Consider the following 17500-nt stretch of genomic DNA (forward strand, 5'->3'; position numbering starts at 1 on the left):
GACCATGAAGTGAGTGAGACAGCAGATGATTGTTGCAGCAGATGATTGTTGCTGCACACATGGACAGTTTACTATTTAATGCTGCTGCTGTGTGTGTGTGTTGCAGATTGCTTGTTTGCAACATGTGAAGGGTTTAATGGAAGATGTGTGTAAAGAGACAGGAATCGCTTTTTTCGGTTTCTGATTTGTAAATGAGCAATGCCTGGTGCATATAGACGTGATGCATTGTAACTAAGAATGATGTATTCTATTGATGAAATAAGTTTTTGAGGGAAGAGGTGTGACATGTGTAATAGAAGTTGTTATGAAATTCAGTGCAGATGGAGGTTTTTGCAGTCTCTGCTGCACCCACCCACCCACCCACACACACACACACACACACACACACACACACACACACACACACACACACACACACACACACTTGTAGTCAATGTCATGTGACACAAACTGAGTAACTAACAATTTATTGTATGTACATATGCCCAATTAATTTCTGAGACTGAAAACTACAGATCAAGATTGGATAAAGTTATAGTTAAGCTACTACTAATTATATGTGACGTGTATTATAGATAATGTCAACAAACCTTTAATTAAAAAAGTTATTTAGTTAATGTAGAAATCAACCTGTAAGAATAAGTCACTAAAGTGACGAAACATCTCGCAATATCCCACCCGCTTTCTCGCCTGTCTGTTGCAGTTACAATCGGACAACATGCCTCACTAACTGGTTGTAACTCACCTCACTTACCTCACGTGACGTCCACAACTACTGACCCCTTAACGTAAGCATCCTCAGTCCTGGCCTGATCAAAGACAAAAATTTGCACTGCAATGTTCACATACACCGCGTCGTTTTCGAACAACTAGCCATTCCTAGGGCATTCCCAGCGCATTCCCTACCGACTAGAAAAATCTGGAAAAACCCATGACACTATAACTAAGTTAATTAACTAGTTAGGGTCTGCACACAAGGACTATGTACGCAATTGGGGAATCCCCGTTTCTCGATGCTATAAGGCTGCAACAATTGTTGCAAACAGCTCTTAGGTTTTTTATCGCTATGTGTCCGATCGTTAATAAAGAACAGACGGAGTACGAGTACGTGCGAGCCGTCTCCGACACTCTCCGTTGTGCCCGATGCGCAGGCGTGCTCGAGAATCCGGTACAGGCGTCATGCGGTGACCGTTACCATCATGACTGCTTCAAGTCGTTGATCAAGTAAGCTCCATGCTCAACACTCGCACAGAGTGGCAAATCTCGTATTTGATCACTGTGCATTGAACACTATCACTGTGTTCAACTATCCTGTGCTTTGGGATTTTTCATCTTTCCTAATGATTTGTATTTCTAATTATGAAAGCAGAGGATAGCACAGGGGTCGACATCTAGTTGACAATGTATGCGACTTGCCTCTCTGACGACACTGGAAGTCACCTGGGATTCGAAAACTACTCCAGACCAAAGGGACTTCTGGTTCACTGGTTTCCTGTCACTTAGTCCAATTATAGTAATGAGTCCTATTCTTTATTCTTAGGGAGTCGGAAGAGAACTGTCTGTGCCCTAAATGCGGGGCTGGAATTGAACAGAAAAAGGTGAGGTGTAGGGTATACATTTGGATATCCTATGTGTTGTCTAGTCTGAAGGTCTTTCGATTTTGTTGGTCTGTATAGTGTTGGAGGGACGTGTTTGCAGACAGGGAACTCGAGCAACTCGAAGTCTTCTGTCCGTGTCGAAAAAAGGGTTGCCAATGGATTGGCTACAGACAGTCAGTCGAGGTGCGTCAATTCGTTACAATCATCTAATTGATAGACTGAAATCAAGTTTTGTATATCTGATTTGGGTGTCCTGCTTGTATTGTAGGAGCATCTCAAGGAATGTGAATCCGTGATGTTGTCTTGTACTAACGTAGGCTGTTATGCTGAAATTGCGAGATCAGATCTTGACAACCATGTGAAGACTTTGTGTGAATACCGATCTATTGAGTGTCCACACTGTGGAGCAAACTACACGCTCATCGATGAAGCCCATCAAGAAGTTTGTCTCAAGTACCCTATTCCCTGTCCAAACCAATGCAACAATGATCTCAGAATTCCTCGAGATAAGGTTATTTCCTTGATCTCGTTTTCCTGCTTTAATTTCCTCCAAAGTTTAGGGACTGTTGGTCTATTTGTAGATGGACGACCATGTGGCTGCTTGTGCCAACAGGAAAAGCGATTGTGTCATTGCTGGATGTCCCTTTAATGTAAGCATAACGTAACACGGTGCTACTTAATAAGCAAGCCCTATCTGCAACTGTTTGTATGAAACAGGGAAGTGAGAAAGAAGTTGCCGATCATATGACTTCTCATGTCGTTGATCATGTCAGTGATCTCAGCAAAGAGGTGAAATCGACTCGATCTGCTCTCGACGATCTAGACAGTCATGTCAAGGAAACTGTTCAAGATCAAAGTCATTCCATTCAAGCCAACAAAGAAGCTGTCAATCAGTTGGAGGAAAGACTGGTGAATGCTGAAAATAAGGTAACCGATCTGGCTGCTAACCAACGATTAATGCAACACAAGACACTGGAAGCTTGCTATCAATCTGTTGACAACGTGGAGAAGGAGTATCAAAGCAAGGTGGCTGGCATAGATCAACACCTCAGACTTCTGACAGAAAAATGCATCAGATTTGAAGAAATTGCAGTGATGCAAGCAGAAAGCATAAGAAGATTAGAAGAAGAACTTGCTCGATACAAGAATTATGGCGGATGCAGTCAGTCGGTAGAGCAGCAGTTTGATGCTCAAGGTCGAGTCATGGCAACTCATGATGTCAAACTTGCAGAGCACGGTCTCAGGTTGGACATGATGGATTGCAAGAACACAAACGGTGTGCTCCTGTGGAAGATCACTGACATCAGACGACGCAGGAGAGATGCTGTGAGTGGTAAGACACCATCGATATACTCACAGCCATTCTACACGTCTCCGTGTGGTTACAAGATGTGCGCTCGAATGTATCTCAATGGCGATGGCATGGGGCGTGGTACACATCTGTCGCTGTTCTTTGTTATCATGAGAGGAGAATACGATTGTTTACTATCGTGGCCATTCACACAAAAGGTCACTCTTATTCTCGTCGATCAGGATGGCAGAGACCACATATCCGATACATTCAGACCTGATCCCACATCGTCATCCTTTCAGAGGCCAAGACGTGACATGAACGTGGCAAGTGGATGTCCACTCTTTGTTCCGTTGGGCACACTAGACACCAGAGGTTACATCAGAGATGATGCAATGTTTATAAAAATTGTAGTTGATTCTGCTGACATTAGCCGTCCAGATGCAAGATGACTTCACAATTTTATTATAGAGAGATGCAACAATAGATATAGACTGACAATAGTAGACTGTATATTGAAACAAATAGTTTTTACAAAGGATTTTTATAGAAAACCTATTGTTTGTAATACATTTGTCAGTGACGTTACGTGCTAATAACGCACGTGTCTGGCATTTGTTTGACTAAAATTCTAGTATGCAACCACACCTGCAACCACCTAGCTGCTACTAAATTTGTCAGATAAAGCAGACAGTGCTGTACTATATAAATTGCAATTTAGCACTAATTAACTAGCGCCAATTAATTAATGTCTCTTGCAACACAGGTCTCAGGCATGCAGTCTCCAGTAGAAGTCTTACATTACAATTGATGTGTTGATATATTGCTAGAGCCTGACAGAAGAACAAACAGTCCCCGCTGTTGAGTAGAAACGCTTGCAGCGAGTTGTATTGATCACTTGACATGTTCTAGTCGGCCACAACAAAAAGTGTCCTTGGAATTGTGTAAAGCCAGGGCTAACGCAAGCACGTGACGTGCTTTAGATTAATAACTCCGCCTTCGTTTAATTAATTAAGCAGCTGAGATTACAGATTATACGCGCTGCCCTCGAATAAACGCCGCATTTGAATGGATTTTCTATAGATATCTAGCTCGCATACAACTCTTTCGCCTATTCTATACATATAAATAAACACCGCCCTCGAATAAACACCGCATTTCAGTGAATTCCTATAGATATCTAGCTCAAAGTTTGAAAGAAAAATCATACAACTTTTTCGCCTATTCTATACATATAAATAAACACAGCCCCCAAATAAACGCCATGACACTATGTGCGACGATTAACAATAAATTCATTCATTCATTTTATTTGATGTCAAAAGCACTTCCATCACAACAAAATCTAACTACAATATTCATTCATTCATTGAGAAATACATAAGTTGCTCGCGTTCCTGCTGAAGTAAAAACTAAGGAGGTAGCGACTCAAGATAAATATCATTTAGTTGTTTTACACTAAAAAGTAAAACAAACTAAATCAAACTTTTAGGTATTAGAATTGGAGGTTTGAGTTGTAGGACCTAGTTAATTGGGGGGAGGGTGTGACCAGTTGGGATAAGGCTGGTGCCTTGGTGTGGCACCAGGAGCGCATCCTAGTGTCCAAAAAAAAATGACACGCCCACGCAGACACACCTACACATGTAATGTACCTGTGTGAAACTGGTTTGAGGCTGTCCACCTACCTACCTACCTAGCTACCTACCTACATAGTACATACACAAACATACATTTAGTTACAAAAGCCGCTAGGGTCCAGGTTAACAGTCAATATACACTTGCTATGTAGCTCATGAACTAATAGTCACTATGTCACTATACACTTGCTACAAAGTAGCTCTAGCTACAACCATCAGTTGTCACTATGCACTTGCTGTACTTGTTTTGACAGAGACAACACTCCATAGAGAGAGGCAATTGCATGTGAGTTCTTGCCTAAGGAAATTACGTCTGTGCCCATCTTACGAACATACATACATACATTTATACATACACACATAAGTACACACAAACATTTACATACATACATACATACATACATACATACATACTCATGTATGTATGTATCATCATGGTACATTCAATCATGATGTCTTGTGTTCAGTCACAGTCGTGACGTCACCATCTGCTTGAGTGGCTCTGATTGGTGCCCAAGACCAGTGCTAGCCTCTGGTGCCACCTGTAGCACCGGTAGCATGGTACCAGTTGGCCACCCCTAGTTAACTAGTCATGGATGAGCAGCAGCTACTAGAATACAGTGTTCGAGCCCATCCACCATTCAGTCAAAACATGTCCACGCACATCACGTGCACTAAACAGTAGAAATCTTCCAAAAGTCTGAGTCAACGGGCTATGCAGGTATAATAGAAAATGCTTAATGCTGTGTAGATACAAACACCTAGTTCATAAAGCACATTAGCACATCTAAAGACGACAGAAGAAATAAACAAGAAAATACAAACAGCAAATTCATCACATGCAGCCTACACTGTCGTTGCAATGACACAGACATAGTGCGCATGTTCAGTCAGTGACCTGTCCAGATTACAAACTCACAAAGCCATCAGTCCCTTGCGTCTACGTCCAATTTGGCACCTGCTAACCATGTTATACGGATAGGGAAGTGGCACTGCACTGGCATCATTCAGTTTCCCTAACTGTAATGACACATATCAAACAACACCAACATGGACAGTGACGTCATCAGTATATGACTTACCTGTTCTTCGGACAGCGTCCAGCTGTCATCTCCAGCTCCCATGTTGTCAACCAACTGTTCCATTTTTTTAGCGCCAATGATCACTGAGCTCACCATGTCTTGCTGCAGCAACCATTTCAAAGCAATCTGTGCCACGCTTTTGCCTAAATTCCACATCAAAAATTTAGAAAATAAATTAAATAGAAATAAAGTGTATTGCAGTCACTTGTTTCTGTTGCAACAGCTTTGAGTGAGTCAATAGTCTTCCAAACTCGTTCATCGTCAGCAAATGTTGAGAGGCTCGGTGCTGCTTGGATTTCACTGTTCTTTAGTTCCTTTTCTGACCAGGCAACTCGAGAGTCTTCTGGTGCAAATCCACGAGTAATTTTGCCTGTGAGGTAACCTCTGAGAAGAGTATGAAATATAAACTGGCATTTCATCTATATTAATTGCTTTGCACTTAAATTTCACACACACACACACACACACACACACACACACACACACACACACACACACACACACACACAAACACACACACACACACACAGACACACACAGACACAGACACAGACACACAGACACACAGACACACACACACACACACACACACACACACACACACACAACATTACCATGCAATACATCCATACAGTTTGCTACTAATTATACCAAGACAGACTAGTCTAACCCTTTCAAAGGACTCCATGGAAGAATACCAAGGCCTTCTTGCCTACACACTTCTTGCAATTCCCACTCAGTCTCACGACACAGCAGACTGTACTGGACCTAACACACACAAGCACTAACTTCAACCAGATTGCAATAATGTATAATACAAAATATCACCTGAAGAGTGGAAAACGGCTCATAACCTTTTGCCTTTGTTGTGTCAATGATCTTTTGAAGTTGCCAGCCCGTAACGTTACTCAGACCTAAGTAGTGCACTTTACCAGATCGAACAAGGTCATTCAGAGTGCTGAGCCATTCCTCTATTGGAGTGCCATCATCCCAACAATGAGTCTAAATCCAAGAAATATAAATTTGTAATAATCATGTCTATTAAATATATTAAACTACACCACAAGGAGACACTACTTACTAAATTTCATAGAATAGAGCTAATCGTATTGAACAATAAAATACATATATCTCAACAAACCTGATACAAGTCAATGTAGTGAGTCTGCAAACGCTTCAGACTCTGCTCCACCCCAAACATGATGTGCTTCCTAGACAATCCCGTGTCGTTCACCCCTTTACCCATCGGAAAACGAACCTTCGTTGCAAGAACAATCCTGTAACCAAAACACGACTACTACCGCTTCCCCACACTCCAGCGGTTTGCTTGCGCATATTGAATTATTTTTAATTAATTTAGCAGAACACAGATGTATACACACACACATATATATATATATATATATTTATATTTATATATACTTGAACTCAGAGTTTCAGTTCTGCATTCAAACACAACTTAAAATCCTACTGAGTCAAGTACCCCTATCCAAGTCTACAGGCAGGGCACTCGCCAGGAAACAGGCTGAGAAGTTGACAAATACATTGACTTTCAGGTGGAGATAAGCCACATGTGGCAGTGTCGGACAATGGTTGTTCCAGTGGTGTTAGGAGCATTGGGCACAGTACACGCAGGTATTGGACGGTGGTTGGACATTATTCCAGGTCATCACAACCTGCAGCACTTACAGAAACAGTGCTTCTTGGATCCAGTCAGATCTTACGTAAAGTCATGTCTTCTGGCTAGACATGCAGTCATGATGATCTAAGCACCTCTGAGACAGGGTTTGCTTCCGGTGCTACCAAGACACCTTATAAACCAGACTGATCTGGTTGAGTACAACATAATACTCTATTTCACTTTGTACCAATAGTATACATAAGCATAGAAAGTTTTTCAAAGTTTGGAACCAAACATTAATTGCAATCTTGTGCAACATAATTATATGTTTTATTGTATTCAAGAGTAAATGCAGTGAAGCAGGAAAATTATTGGGGTCCTTGGGTCCTTGGCCCACACGGTTCCTACACCTCTGGTACAATTATTTTATTGCAAGTTTGGTAAGATCATTGGGTGTCACCTGACAAGATAGGAAACGAGGGATCTAATGTGCATGGTTGTTTAGTCCGTGTTTCTTCGTCGATCACGTATGTAAACCATCAGTGCAACCAAATGCTATGCAGTGTTATTACGCAACACTCGCCCACCAAGATGACTGATGACAACCAATACGGGAATCTCAAGAAAAACCATGTGCCACGCCTACACCTGCAACCAATCCCTCTACTGTACTGAATAAATTAATAAACTAAACACGTGGTAACATGCAAAGAACGAACAGCAATTAAAATTATTTTCCATCTAAGACTTAGTTGCGAGCGCGAGTGTTTACTTCTCCCTTTCTTGCTTTTGCAGCCACGTTCCGACTATCTCCTCTGACTTGCCATCCGAGTAAACGTCGGCGGTGTCGACAAAGTTGCCTCCCATCTCAACAAACTTGTCCAACAGAGCATGCGAGGCAGTTTCATCGCACTGACCAGGCAGCTTAATACCCTCCTATACCAAATACAAACGTCACTCTAAGTAACTAGACTAATTAAATTTTAATTAGTCATTGTCTTAATTTACCTTTCGCGCGCCGAATGTCATAGCCCCAAGGGAAATGTTGGAGACTTTCAAACCGCAATTGCCAACGTAACGAATCCCACACTGAGCCGCCATGACTGCGCATGCAAAAAAGGTGCACGTGACGTGACGTCGTAGTTGATAATAATGACAATCATTTCTGTCGAGATTGTTTGAGATTAATTAATTCATTTAGTCATCCGATTACACAGTAAGACGTCCGACAGATTACTGTTTATACTCTTCTATTTTTTCAATTTGCTATTATTTTTCAATTCATTGCTGAATTCTTGTCGAACATACAGAATGATTTGACAAAAATGGTATACTGCCCATGTTCGTTCAATGACCTGTCCAATTCACAGAACCCTAACTCCTCTACGTCTGCGTCCATTTTGAAACTTGTTAACCATGCTATACGGATACGGCACTGGCACTGCACTGGCATCATTCAGTCTCCCCAACTGCAACAAAGATCATGCAGTCGAAAGTTGAAACCAACATGTATAGTGACGACGTCATCAACACACATGACTTACCTGATCTTCAGACAGCGTCCAGCTATCATCTCCAGCTCCCATGTTCTCAACCAATTGTTCCATTTTCTTAGCGCCGATGATCACTGAGCTCACCATGTCTTGCTGCAGCAACCATTTCAAAGCAATCTGTGGCATGCTTTTGCCTAATTTCACATTTAAAATTGTTACAAAAAATAAATTAAATAGAAATAAAGTGTATTGGAAGCACTTGTTTCTGCTGCAACAGCTTCGAGTGAGTCAATAGTCTTCCAGACTCGTTCATCGTCAGCAAACGTTGAGAGACTTGGGGCTGCTTCGATTGGCCTGTTCTTTAGTTCCTTTTCTGACCAGGCAACTCGAGAGTCTTCTGGTGCAAATCCACGAGCAATTTTGCCTGTGAGGTAACCTCTGAAGAAAGTTACAATATAAACTGGCAGTTTTTCTACATGGTTGTTTTGCATGAAAATACTTACTCACGCGTGCACATGTACACAAGACACACAAGACACACACACACACACACACACACACACACACACACACACACACACACACACACACACACACACACACACACACACACACACACACACACACACACACACACACACACAACTTCATCATCAACAGATTCCCCCTGCAAGTAGAGTTTACTACAGCAATTGCATAACTAGGCATGAGGCAACCAAGGCAAGTGCCTCCATTGAAAAGTGGGCGTGGCAGCTAAACAATTGAGAGGGTGTGTCCACACACAAAAATTGCGGGTTGACCACAACTTAGTCAGCTGACTTCAAGATTCATAAAGAGAACATAAGGCAATTTGATTGTACAGATAATCATAGACTTGGTCAGTTGTTTTCACAATCTTTGTTTCTGCTGCTGGTCACGTGACTGGCATTAGTGGCACTCTTCAAATTGATAATAACAATGTCCAGATAAAAATTTACGGCTATAATAGTTACGCCTATATGTACAGTACTCAAGACAGACTAGTCTAACCCTTTCAAAGGACTCCATGGAAGGATACCAAGACCTTCTCGCCTACACACTTCTTGCAACTCCCACTCAATCTCACGACACAGCAGACTGTACTGGATCTAGTACACAAGCAGTAACTCAACCAAATTAAAATAATCTCTAAATACATATATCACCTGGAGAGTGGAAAATGGCTCATAGCCTTTTGTCTTCGTTGTCTCAATAATCTTTTGAAGTTGCCAGCCGGTAACATTACTCAGACCTAAGTAGCGCACTTTACCAGATCGAACAAGGTCATTCAGAGTGCTGAGCCATTCCTCTATAGGAGTGCCATCATCCCAACCATGAACCTAAACGTAATGTATCCAAAAAATGCAAATTTGTAATAACAACAACAAAAATAATAATAAAGTAAAAATAACATTTTGACAAACTACTTGAATTACATATATTATTTATATATTATTTGTATTATATTCAAGATGTATTATCTTTAAGGCATGTATATCTCAACAAACCTGATACAAGTCAATGTAGTGAGTCTGCAAATGCTTTAGACTCTGCTCCACACCAAACATGATGTGCTTCCTAGACAATCCTATATCGTTCACCCCTTTACCTGTTGTAAACCGAACCTTCGTTGCAAGAACAATCCTGTAAACCAAAACGCAACTACTGTACCTCCTCTCCACACTCCAACTTGCTTACACACACTAACTTAAATTTTAAATATTAAATTAAATATTAAATTAGATATTAAATTAGATATTAAATTAGATATTAAATTAGATATTAAATTAGATATTAAATTAGATATTAAATTAGATATTAAATTAGATATTAAATTAGATATTAAATTAGATATTAAATTAGATATTAAATTAGATATTAAATTAGATATTAAATTAGATATTAAATTAGATATTAAATTAGATATTAAATTAGATATTAAATTAGATATTAAATTAGATATTAAATTAGATATTAAATTAGATATTAAATTAGATATTAAATTAGATATTAAATTAGATATTAAATTAGATATTAAATTAGATATTAAATTAGATATTAAATTAGATATTAAATTAGATATTAAATTAGATATTAAATTAGATATTAAATTAGATATTAAATTAGATATTAAATTAGATATTAAATTAGATATTAAATTAGATATTAAATTAGATATTAAATTAGATATTAAATTAGATATTAAATTAGATATTAAATTAGATATTAAATTAGATATTAAATTAGATATTAAATTAGATATTAAATTAGATATTAAATTAGATATTAAATTAGATATTAAATTAGATATTAAATTAGATATTAAATTAGATATTAAATTAGATATTAAATTAGATATTAAATTAGATATTAAATTAGATATTAAATTAGATATTAAATTAGATATTAAATTAGATATTAAATTAGATATTAAATTAGATATTAAATTAGATATTAAATTAGATATTAAATTAGATATTAAATTAGATATTAAATTAGATATTAAATTAGATATTAAATTAGATATTAAATTAGATATTAAATTAGATATTAAATTAGATATTAAATTAGATATTAAATTAGATATTAAATTAGATATTAAATTAGATATTAAATTAGATATTAAATTAGATATTAAATTAGATATTAAATTAGATATTAAATTAGATATTAAATTAGATATTAAATTAGATATTAAATTAGATATTAAATTAGATATTAAATTAGATATTAAATTAGATATTAAATTAGATATTAAATTAGATATTAAATTAGATATTAAATTAGATATTAAATTAGATATTAAATTAGATATTAAATTAGATATTAAATTAGATATTAAATTAGATATTAAATTAGATATTAAATTAGATATTAAATTAGATATTAAATTAGATATTAAATTAGATATTAAATTAGATATTAAATTAGATATTAAATTAGATATTAAATTAGATATTAAATTAGATATTAAATTAGATATTAAATTAGATATTAAATTAGATATTAAATTAGATATTAAATTAGATATTAAATTAGATATTAAATTAGATATTAAATTAGATATTAAATTAGATATTAAATTAGATATTAAATTAGATATTAAATTAGATATTAAATTAGATATTAAATTAGATATTAAATTAGATATTAAATTAGATATTAAATTAGATATTAAATTAGATATTAAATTAGATATTAAATTAGATATTAAATTAGATATTAAATTAGACATTAAATTAGATATTAAATTAGATATTAAATTAGATATTAAATTAGACATTAAATTAGATATTAAATTAGACATTAAATTAGATATTAAATTAGACATTAAATTAGATATTAAATTAGACATTAAATTAGATATTAAATTAGACATTAAATTAGATATTAAATTAGACATTAAATTAGATATTAAATTAGACATTAAATTAGATATTAAATTAGACATTAAATTAGATATTAAATTAGACATTAAATTAGATATTAAATTAGACATTAAATTAGATATTAAATTAGACATTAAATTAGATATTAAATTAGACATTAAATTAGATATTAAATTAGACATTAAATTAGATATTAAATTAGACATTAAATTAGATATTAAATTAGACATTAAATTAGATATTAAATTAGACATTAAATTAGATATTAAATTAGACATTAAATTAGATATTAAATTAGACATTAAATTAGATATTAAATTAGACATTAAATTAGATATTAAATTAGACATTAAATTAGATATTAAATTAGACATTAAATTAGATATTAAATTAGACATTAAATTAGATATTAAATTAGACATTAAATTAGATATTAAATTAGACATTAAATTAGATATTAAATTAGACATTAAATTAGATATTAAATTAGACATTAAATTAGACATTAAATTAGATATTAAATTAGATATTAAATTAGATATTAAATTAGACATTAAATTAGATATTAAATTAGATATTAAATTAGATATTAAATTAGATATTAAATTAAATATTAAATTAGATATTAAATTAAATATTAAATTAAATATTAAATTAAATATTAAATTAAATATTAAATTAAATATTAAATTAAATATTAAATTAAATATTAAATTAAATATTAAATTAAATATTAAATTAAATATTAAATTAAATATTAAATTAAATATTAAATTAAATATTAAATTAAATATTAAATTAAATATTAAATTAAAAATTAAATAATTTAATTAAATCAAACACAGAATATAACTTTAACTAATTAAATAATTATTGATATCAATTGTTAATTAATTAGATGCGTACAAAGAACCAAAAGCAAATGAAACTTATTGTCTGTCTAGAGCTTGTGACTGCTGGTGTTTACTTCTCCCTTTCTTGCTTTTGCAGCCACGTTCCGATTATCTGCTCTGACTTGCCACCAGAGTAACTGTCGGCAGTGTCAACAAAGTTGCCTCCCATCTCAACAAACTTGTCCAACAGAGCATGCGAGGCAGTTTCATCGCACTGACCAGGCAGGTTAATACCTTCCTATACCAACAACGTTGCACAATCACACTATAGTCAGTAAATGTCTTAATTATTACCATAATTTAATTAATTTACCTTTCGCTCACCGAATGTCATAGCCCCAAGACAAATGTTGGTGACTTTCAAACCGCAGTTGCCAATGTATCGGATTCCACACTGAGCCGTCATAATTAGACCTAGATGAACAACGAAGCAAACAACCGCCGGACATAAAACAATAGTCCCGGATGTGCAACATAAAACAATAGACGAAACCTCGAGAAAGCAGCCAATCACAGATGGCCTCCGCCCCTGAGCTGACTAATCATGTCGCAGCTGTATCCTGACTGTACTCGATCTTCTTGGCAACTCTGAGATGCGCAGCTGGGACAACGGCCGCGGGTTCCATGATCTCGTTCCAAGGTCGTCGTAGGCCTCGTCCCCAGACTCACGTGAGCCTGGCAGTGACCGGTTCCCGTATGACACTTTACTTAACTAATTCAGCCTCCAGTGGCGTTACGAAGATGTTTACAAGCGAGGGAGGGTTGTACAGTACCGTGGATGTCATGAGTAAGGAAAAACTACCTCGCTTGCCCGTAAAAAGATTTGCAAAAGTCATGCAGTAGCACAGAAATTTCAACTCCTACAGTGAGTGAGGGGCTATCCCCCCACCCCACCCACCACCCACCCCACCCACCCCACCCACCACCCACCCCACCCACCACCCACCCCACCCACCCCACCCACCACCCACCCCACCCACCACCCACCCCACCCACCCCACCCACCACCCACCCCACCCACCCCACCCACCACCCACCCCACCCACCCCACCCACCCCCCACCCCACCCACCCCCACCCCCCCCGATTCCTACGCCGGTGTAAACGTATATGTTTGTCAATGATCTGTATCACTAAAATGTGTGGCATGCGTAGAATAATTCTAGTTGTAACAGAGACTGGCGAAATCTAAAGCATTCTGTACATGTAATACTTAGTTACACTGTTGAGCGTTTGACCCAGATACATCTCCTGAAGCACCGTGCGCGTGGTCGACACTGGCGTCGTTGCTTGAGATACCAGTGACAGTCACACTGTCACGTTCGTGACGTGTCGTTATCCGAGGCCCGGATACCGGGTTAAGAGTGTAGTCCTCTGGCCGACGACCGTGCGTACGACCGTATACGTATACACGACCATACGACCGTATTTATACTCAATTAGCGCAGATGCAAATGAAGCTATTCCGACCAGTAGACGAGACGTGGTGTCATTACCGACCAATAGACAAACGTGATGTCATCATAAGGCTCCACCTCTCTTTGCTTGGCAGCTGTGCTACGAGATCGAATTCGGCCATTGGTCATTCATCCTGTACGTGGTGTTTAATTCTTTGCTCTAGAAAAGAGTTTAGCACATAGAAACAACGCCTAATCTACATTTGTAACGTGCATGTTTTCCCACCATTAAAACTAGGCGTCTAGTGAACTCCACGTATGATCGCACGCGTTACTCCACCCCTTAGGACGAAGATGGCTTATTGTTGAGGCTACCTGACTTGTAACATTTGGCTTGTTCCACCGTATTTCTGCATAGATAGTGGTTTTGCCGTCTGACAGCTTGAATTTTCGGTGTGCATGGCTAAATTGTTACGGTATCCAAAAAGTGAGAGCGAACAGAGACGCCTAACCTACACTTGCACGTTCCTTTTTTCCAACATTAATGTTTTGTTTTGGCTCTGGCGGCTCTGGGGTTACCTAGGCCACGCCTAGAACCGCCCGTAGTGGCTCATTACGATAACCTGTGCCTATTTTAGCTGTTGACCTAAATGATTGCACTATTTGTTTAGCACACGTCTGCATTGGAACGTTAGACCAGTATCTGTAGGCCATGCTAAATACCTCAGTGTGCAAAACATTATCACGTAACGAGATATGATTACATACATCGGCAAAAGGTTTAGCACTGTATTGCTTCTCTATTCATTTCCATCTGTGGCCTGCTTACTAGAACCCTTGCTCGTAAAGAGGGAGACAATGGTGCCAACTGTGCGTTCCATGTCCGTCCACCTCTAGTGCTAGATCTGCATTTATTTGCATCTGGCAATATATCTCGGCTTGTAACTGGGTGACAACCCGGGTTTGGCGCTGCTCTGACGCTACAAATTTCGGCTTGGCGCAGCGAGTAGCGCCAGTTGCGCACCCCTGATACTCTCGTTCACCCCGTGCTAGCTTTAATTTTTTCAGATCAGACGTTACTAAATCTCTGACTGCATCCATATGCAGTAAAAGCAAAATATTTCAGTCATTGATACCTTAACTATATACGCGTGTACGTATATATAGTCATACGTGACCGCTATTAAGAATATTGCAAAAGCACCACTATAACTGTGTAGTAATAGAATGGTGACAGTTGATAAACTCGTGGTCTTAAACACACACTCGTAGAATACTCACTACGGCAAGGATTCCTCTATACTTTAACTTAATTAAAGGGGCACGCTCGTGTTAGAGCATGCGCATTTTATTGATTTTGAATTAGACTTTTAATTCCAACACTCAGTAACCGCGAAGCCATCGGAGCTTTAACTAATTCGCATTGAAGGTAAAGCTCACGGAAGTCTTTCTAAATACAGATCTTGAATTGGAGGGACCAATTACATAGGCGTAGCAACCTAGACTTGGTTGAGAGGACACGCATTTGCCTAAGAGGGCGTGACTATGCACAACAATTAAGGCTAAATGTATTAGTATTTAATCATATGTATGCATGCTACACAGCAAAAAACAGGAAACTAACATTAAGATATAGTGTTAGTGCAGTAATATATGTTCTGTCATGTCAGTGGTATCAGTTTCTATGTTTGTCGTCTTTTGACAGATGGAAAAGTTGAGAGGATACTTACTCCCCGGTCCCTAGCTACTCCTATGAACTAGGAAGTTGCAGCAGAGACTGACAACTTGCGGTAGTATAGCTACGCATGAGTTCTTCGTAATTTTTCCGTCTAAAATCTCAATTCTGCGAATTGAAGTTGGTACACTGCAGTTTTGGTAAAGCCAACAGGCACTAGGCACTTTGAGCCAGACATACATGCAGGCTTCCTTCCTCTAATTCACGTGACCCAGAAAGAATACGTCGTACCCGTACGTTTAGCATCTATATGACTGTTTATGACGTCACATGTGAGTGTATATACTATTGACAGTGCTGCAGGAATTTATTTAGTACACTCACGTACCGAACGACATCTATTTCTATGAATATAACAAACGGTCTTTTTATGGAGAATGGATTTCTGGTCTTGATCAACAGCACGTCACTAGTGAACATTAGGGGCAAGCTAGGTCATGTTTCCAATAGCTGCACCTTAGTTAAACTAGTTTAGCTTAAACGCGTTTAAAACTAAACCAGTTCAAGAAAGCTACTGTTTTCACTAAGAACTTGCACATCCGAGATGTGCAAAACACAAAACAAACCGTCTATGAACTCCATATTTTGAAGAATTGGGCTGCTCTGTCGCCGAGTCAGGGCAACTGTTGGTTGTCACTGAGCATGATCAAGGACACCGTCTTCTCTCTCTCTCTCTCTCTCTCTCTCTCTCTCTCTCTCTCTCTCTCTCTCTCTCTCTCTCTCTCTCTCTCTCTCTCTCTCTCTCTCTCTCTCTCTCTCTCTCTCTGCTGATTTCTTTTCCTTAGTTAACTACCCTTACATCTTCTAAGGCAATCCTAACCCAGCAAAATAGTTACCATCAACAAAACGGCGTTGTCAGAAGCCATCTAAACAAGCGCGCTACTGTCACCTGACAGTTAAGCCTAAATCACTTTGCTAAACCTACTTTGTCTTGAAGTAGATTTAAGAAAGCGGTTTAGGTTTAAAATATAACTGGTTTAGTGCAGGTGGACTCTTAAACCAGTATAGCTTTTAAACCATTTGCTAAACCGGTTTAGGCGCTAGTGGAAATGCGCCCTAAACCTAGCCTCGACACTAGGCCTTCCTTTGCTTTCGGTGGTCCTTCCACGCAAGAATAGCAACAGGGCGGTATCACGTGATGTTGTCTCCGTTTGCGTTTCGGAGAGAACATTACGTGATACAGTCCCGTTGCTATCCTCGCGCGGTCGGACCACCGAAAGCAAAGGGAGGCCTAGTGTCGACGCTACCCTAAACCATCACCTTACAGTTTGTAATTTCAGACTTCCGGCGCCTATTCAGCTCGTTCTCTGTGGACTCGCTTTCAACGTGCTCTATCGACTGCCCAGT

General features: G+C 37.8%; 4 protein-coding genes across 6 annotated transcripts in view; 2 read left to right on the forward strand and 2 right to left on the reverse strand.

Annotated features, from left to right (window-relative positions):
- Positions 1 to 327, forward strand: part of LOC134196586 (4-hydroxy-tetrahydrodipicolinate synthase-like) — a 3150-nt gene extending 2823 nt beyond the window's left edge. Inside the window, exons 8-9 of the mRNA XM_062665761.1 lie at positions 1 to 9; positions 107 to 327. The exon at positions 1 to 9 is cut by the window's left edge and continues 87 nt beyond it. Coding sequence (XP_062521745.1) covers positions 1 to 9; positions 107 to 184 — 87 coding nt within the window. The 3' untranslated portion in view covers positions 185 to 327. The remainder of the gene's footprint in view (positions 10 to 106) is intronic.
- Positions 328 to 1039: 712 nt separating this feature from the next.
- LOC134196373 (TNF receptor-associated factor 3-like) lies at positions 1040 to 3518 on the forward strand. Of its 2 annotated transcripts, none has more exons than XM_062665478.1 (6): positions 1040 to 1224; positions 1541 to 1598; positions 1677 to 1781; positions 1867 to 2109; positions 2180 to 2248; positions 2316 to 3518. In XM_062665478.1, the coding sequence occupies exons 1-6, from the start codon at positions 1067 to 1069 to the stop codon at positions 3339 to 3341; spliced, it is 1659 nt and encodes a 552-aa protein (XP_062521462.1). In that variant the 5' UTR covers positions 1040 to 1066; the 3' UTR covers positions 3342 to 3518. The 2 variants fall into 2 exon arrangements, with proteins under 2 accessions (XP_062521462.1, XP_062521463.1); XM_062665479.1 differs by having other exon boundaries at positions 1088 to 1479.
- A 1709-nt stretch (positions 3519 to 5227) lies between these two features.
- On the reverse strand, positions 5228 to 8353 carry LOC134196323 (1-deoxyxylulose-5-phosphate synthase YajO-like). The gene is made up of 8 exons (XM_062665423.1): positions 8238 to 8353; positions 8002 to 8165; positions 6750 to 6885; positions 6437 to 6610; positions 6279 to 6376; positions 5814 to 5992; positions 5609 to 5751; positions 5228 to 5546 (listed from the first exon to the last, which is right to left on the reverse strand). The coding sequence occupies exons 1-8, from the start codon at positions 8328 to 8330 to the stop codon at positions 5442 to 5444; spliced, it is 1092 nt and encodes a 363-aa protein (XP_062521407.1). The 5' UTR covers positions 8331 to 8353; the 3' UTR covers positions 5228 to 5441.
- Positions 8354 to 8395: 42 nt separating this feature from the next.
- Positions 8396 to 13750, reverse strand: LOC134196473 (1-deoxyxylulose-5-phosphate synthase YajO-like). 2 transcript variants are annotated; one of them, XM_062665612.1, is made up of 9 exons: positions 13516 to 13750; positions 13336 to 13436; positions 13097 to 13260; positions 10249 to 10384; positions 9907 to 10080; positions 9752 to 9849; positions 8982 to 9160; positions 8774 to 8916; positions 8396 to 8698 (listed from the first exon to the last, which is right to left on the reverse strand). In XM_062665612.1, exons 2-9 carry the CDS (start codon positions 13426 to 13428, stop codon positions 8594 to 8596), a joined length of 1092 nt encoding a protein of 363 aa, XP_062521596.1. In that variant the 5' UTR covers positions 13429 to 13436; positions 13516 to 13750; the 3' UTR covers positions 8396 to 8593. The 2 variants fall into 2 exon arrangements, with proteins under 2 accessions (XP_062521596.1, XP_062521595.1); XM_062665611.1 differs by lacking the exon at positions 13516 to 13750 and having other exon boundaries at positions 13336 to 13470.
- Between the last annotated feature and the right edge of the window lie 3750 nt (positions 13751 to 17500).

Source organism: Corticium candelabrum, chromosome 21 (assembly GCF_963422355.1).
Source record: "Corticium candelabrum chromosome 21, ooCorCand1.1, whole genome shotgun sequence".
Lineage (NCBI taxonomy): Eukaryota > Metazoa > Porifera > Homoscleromorpha > Homosclerophorida > Plakinidae > Corticium > Corticium candelabrum.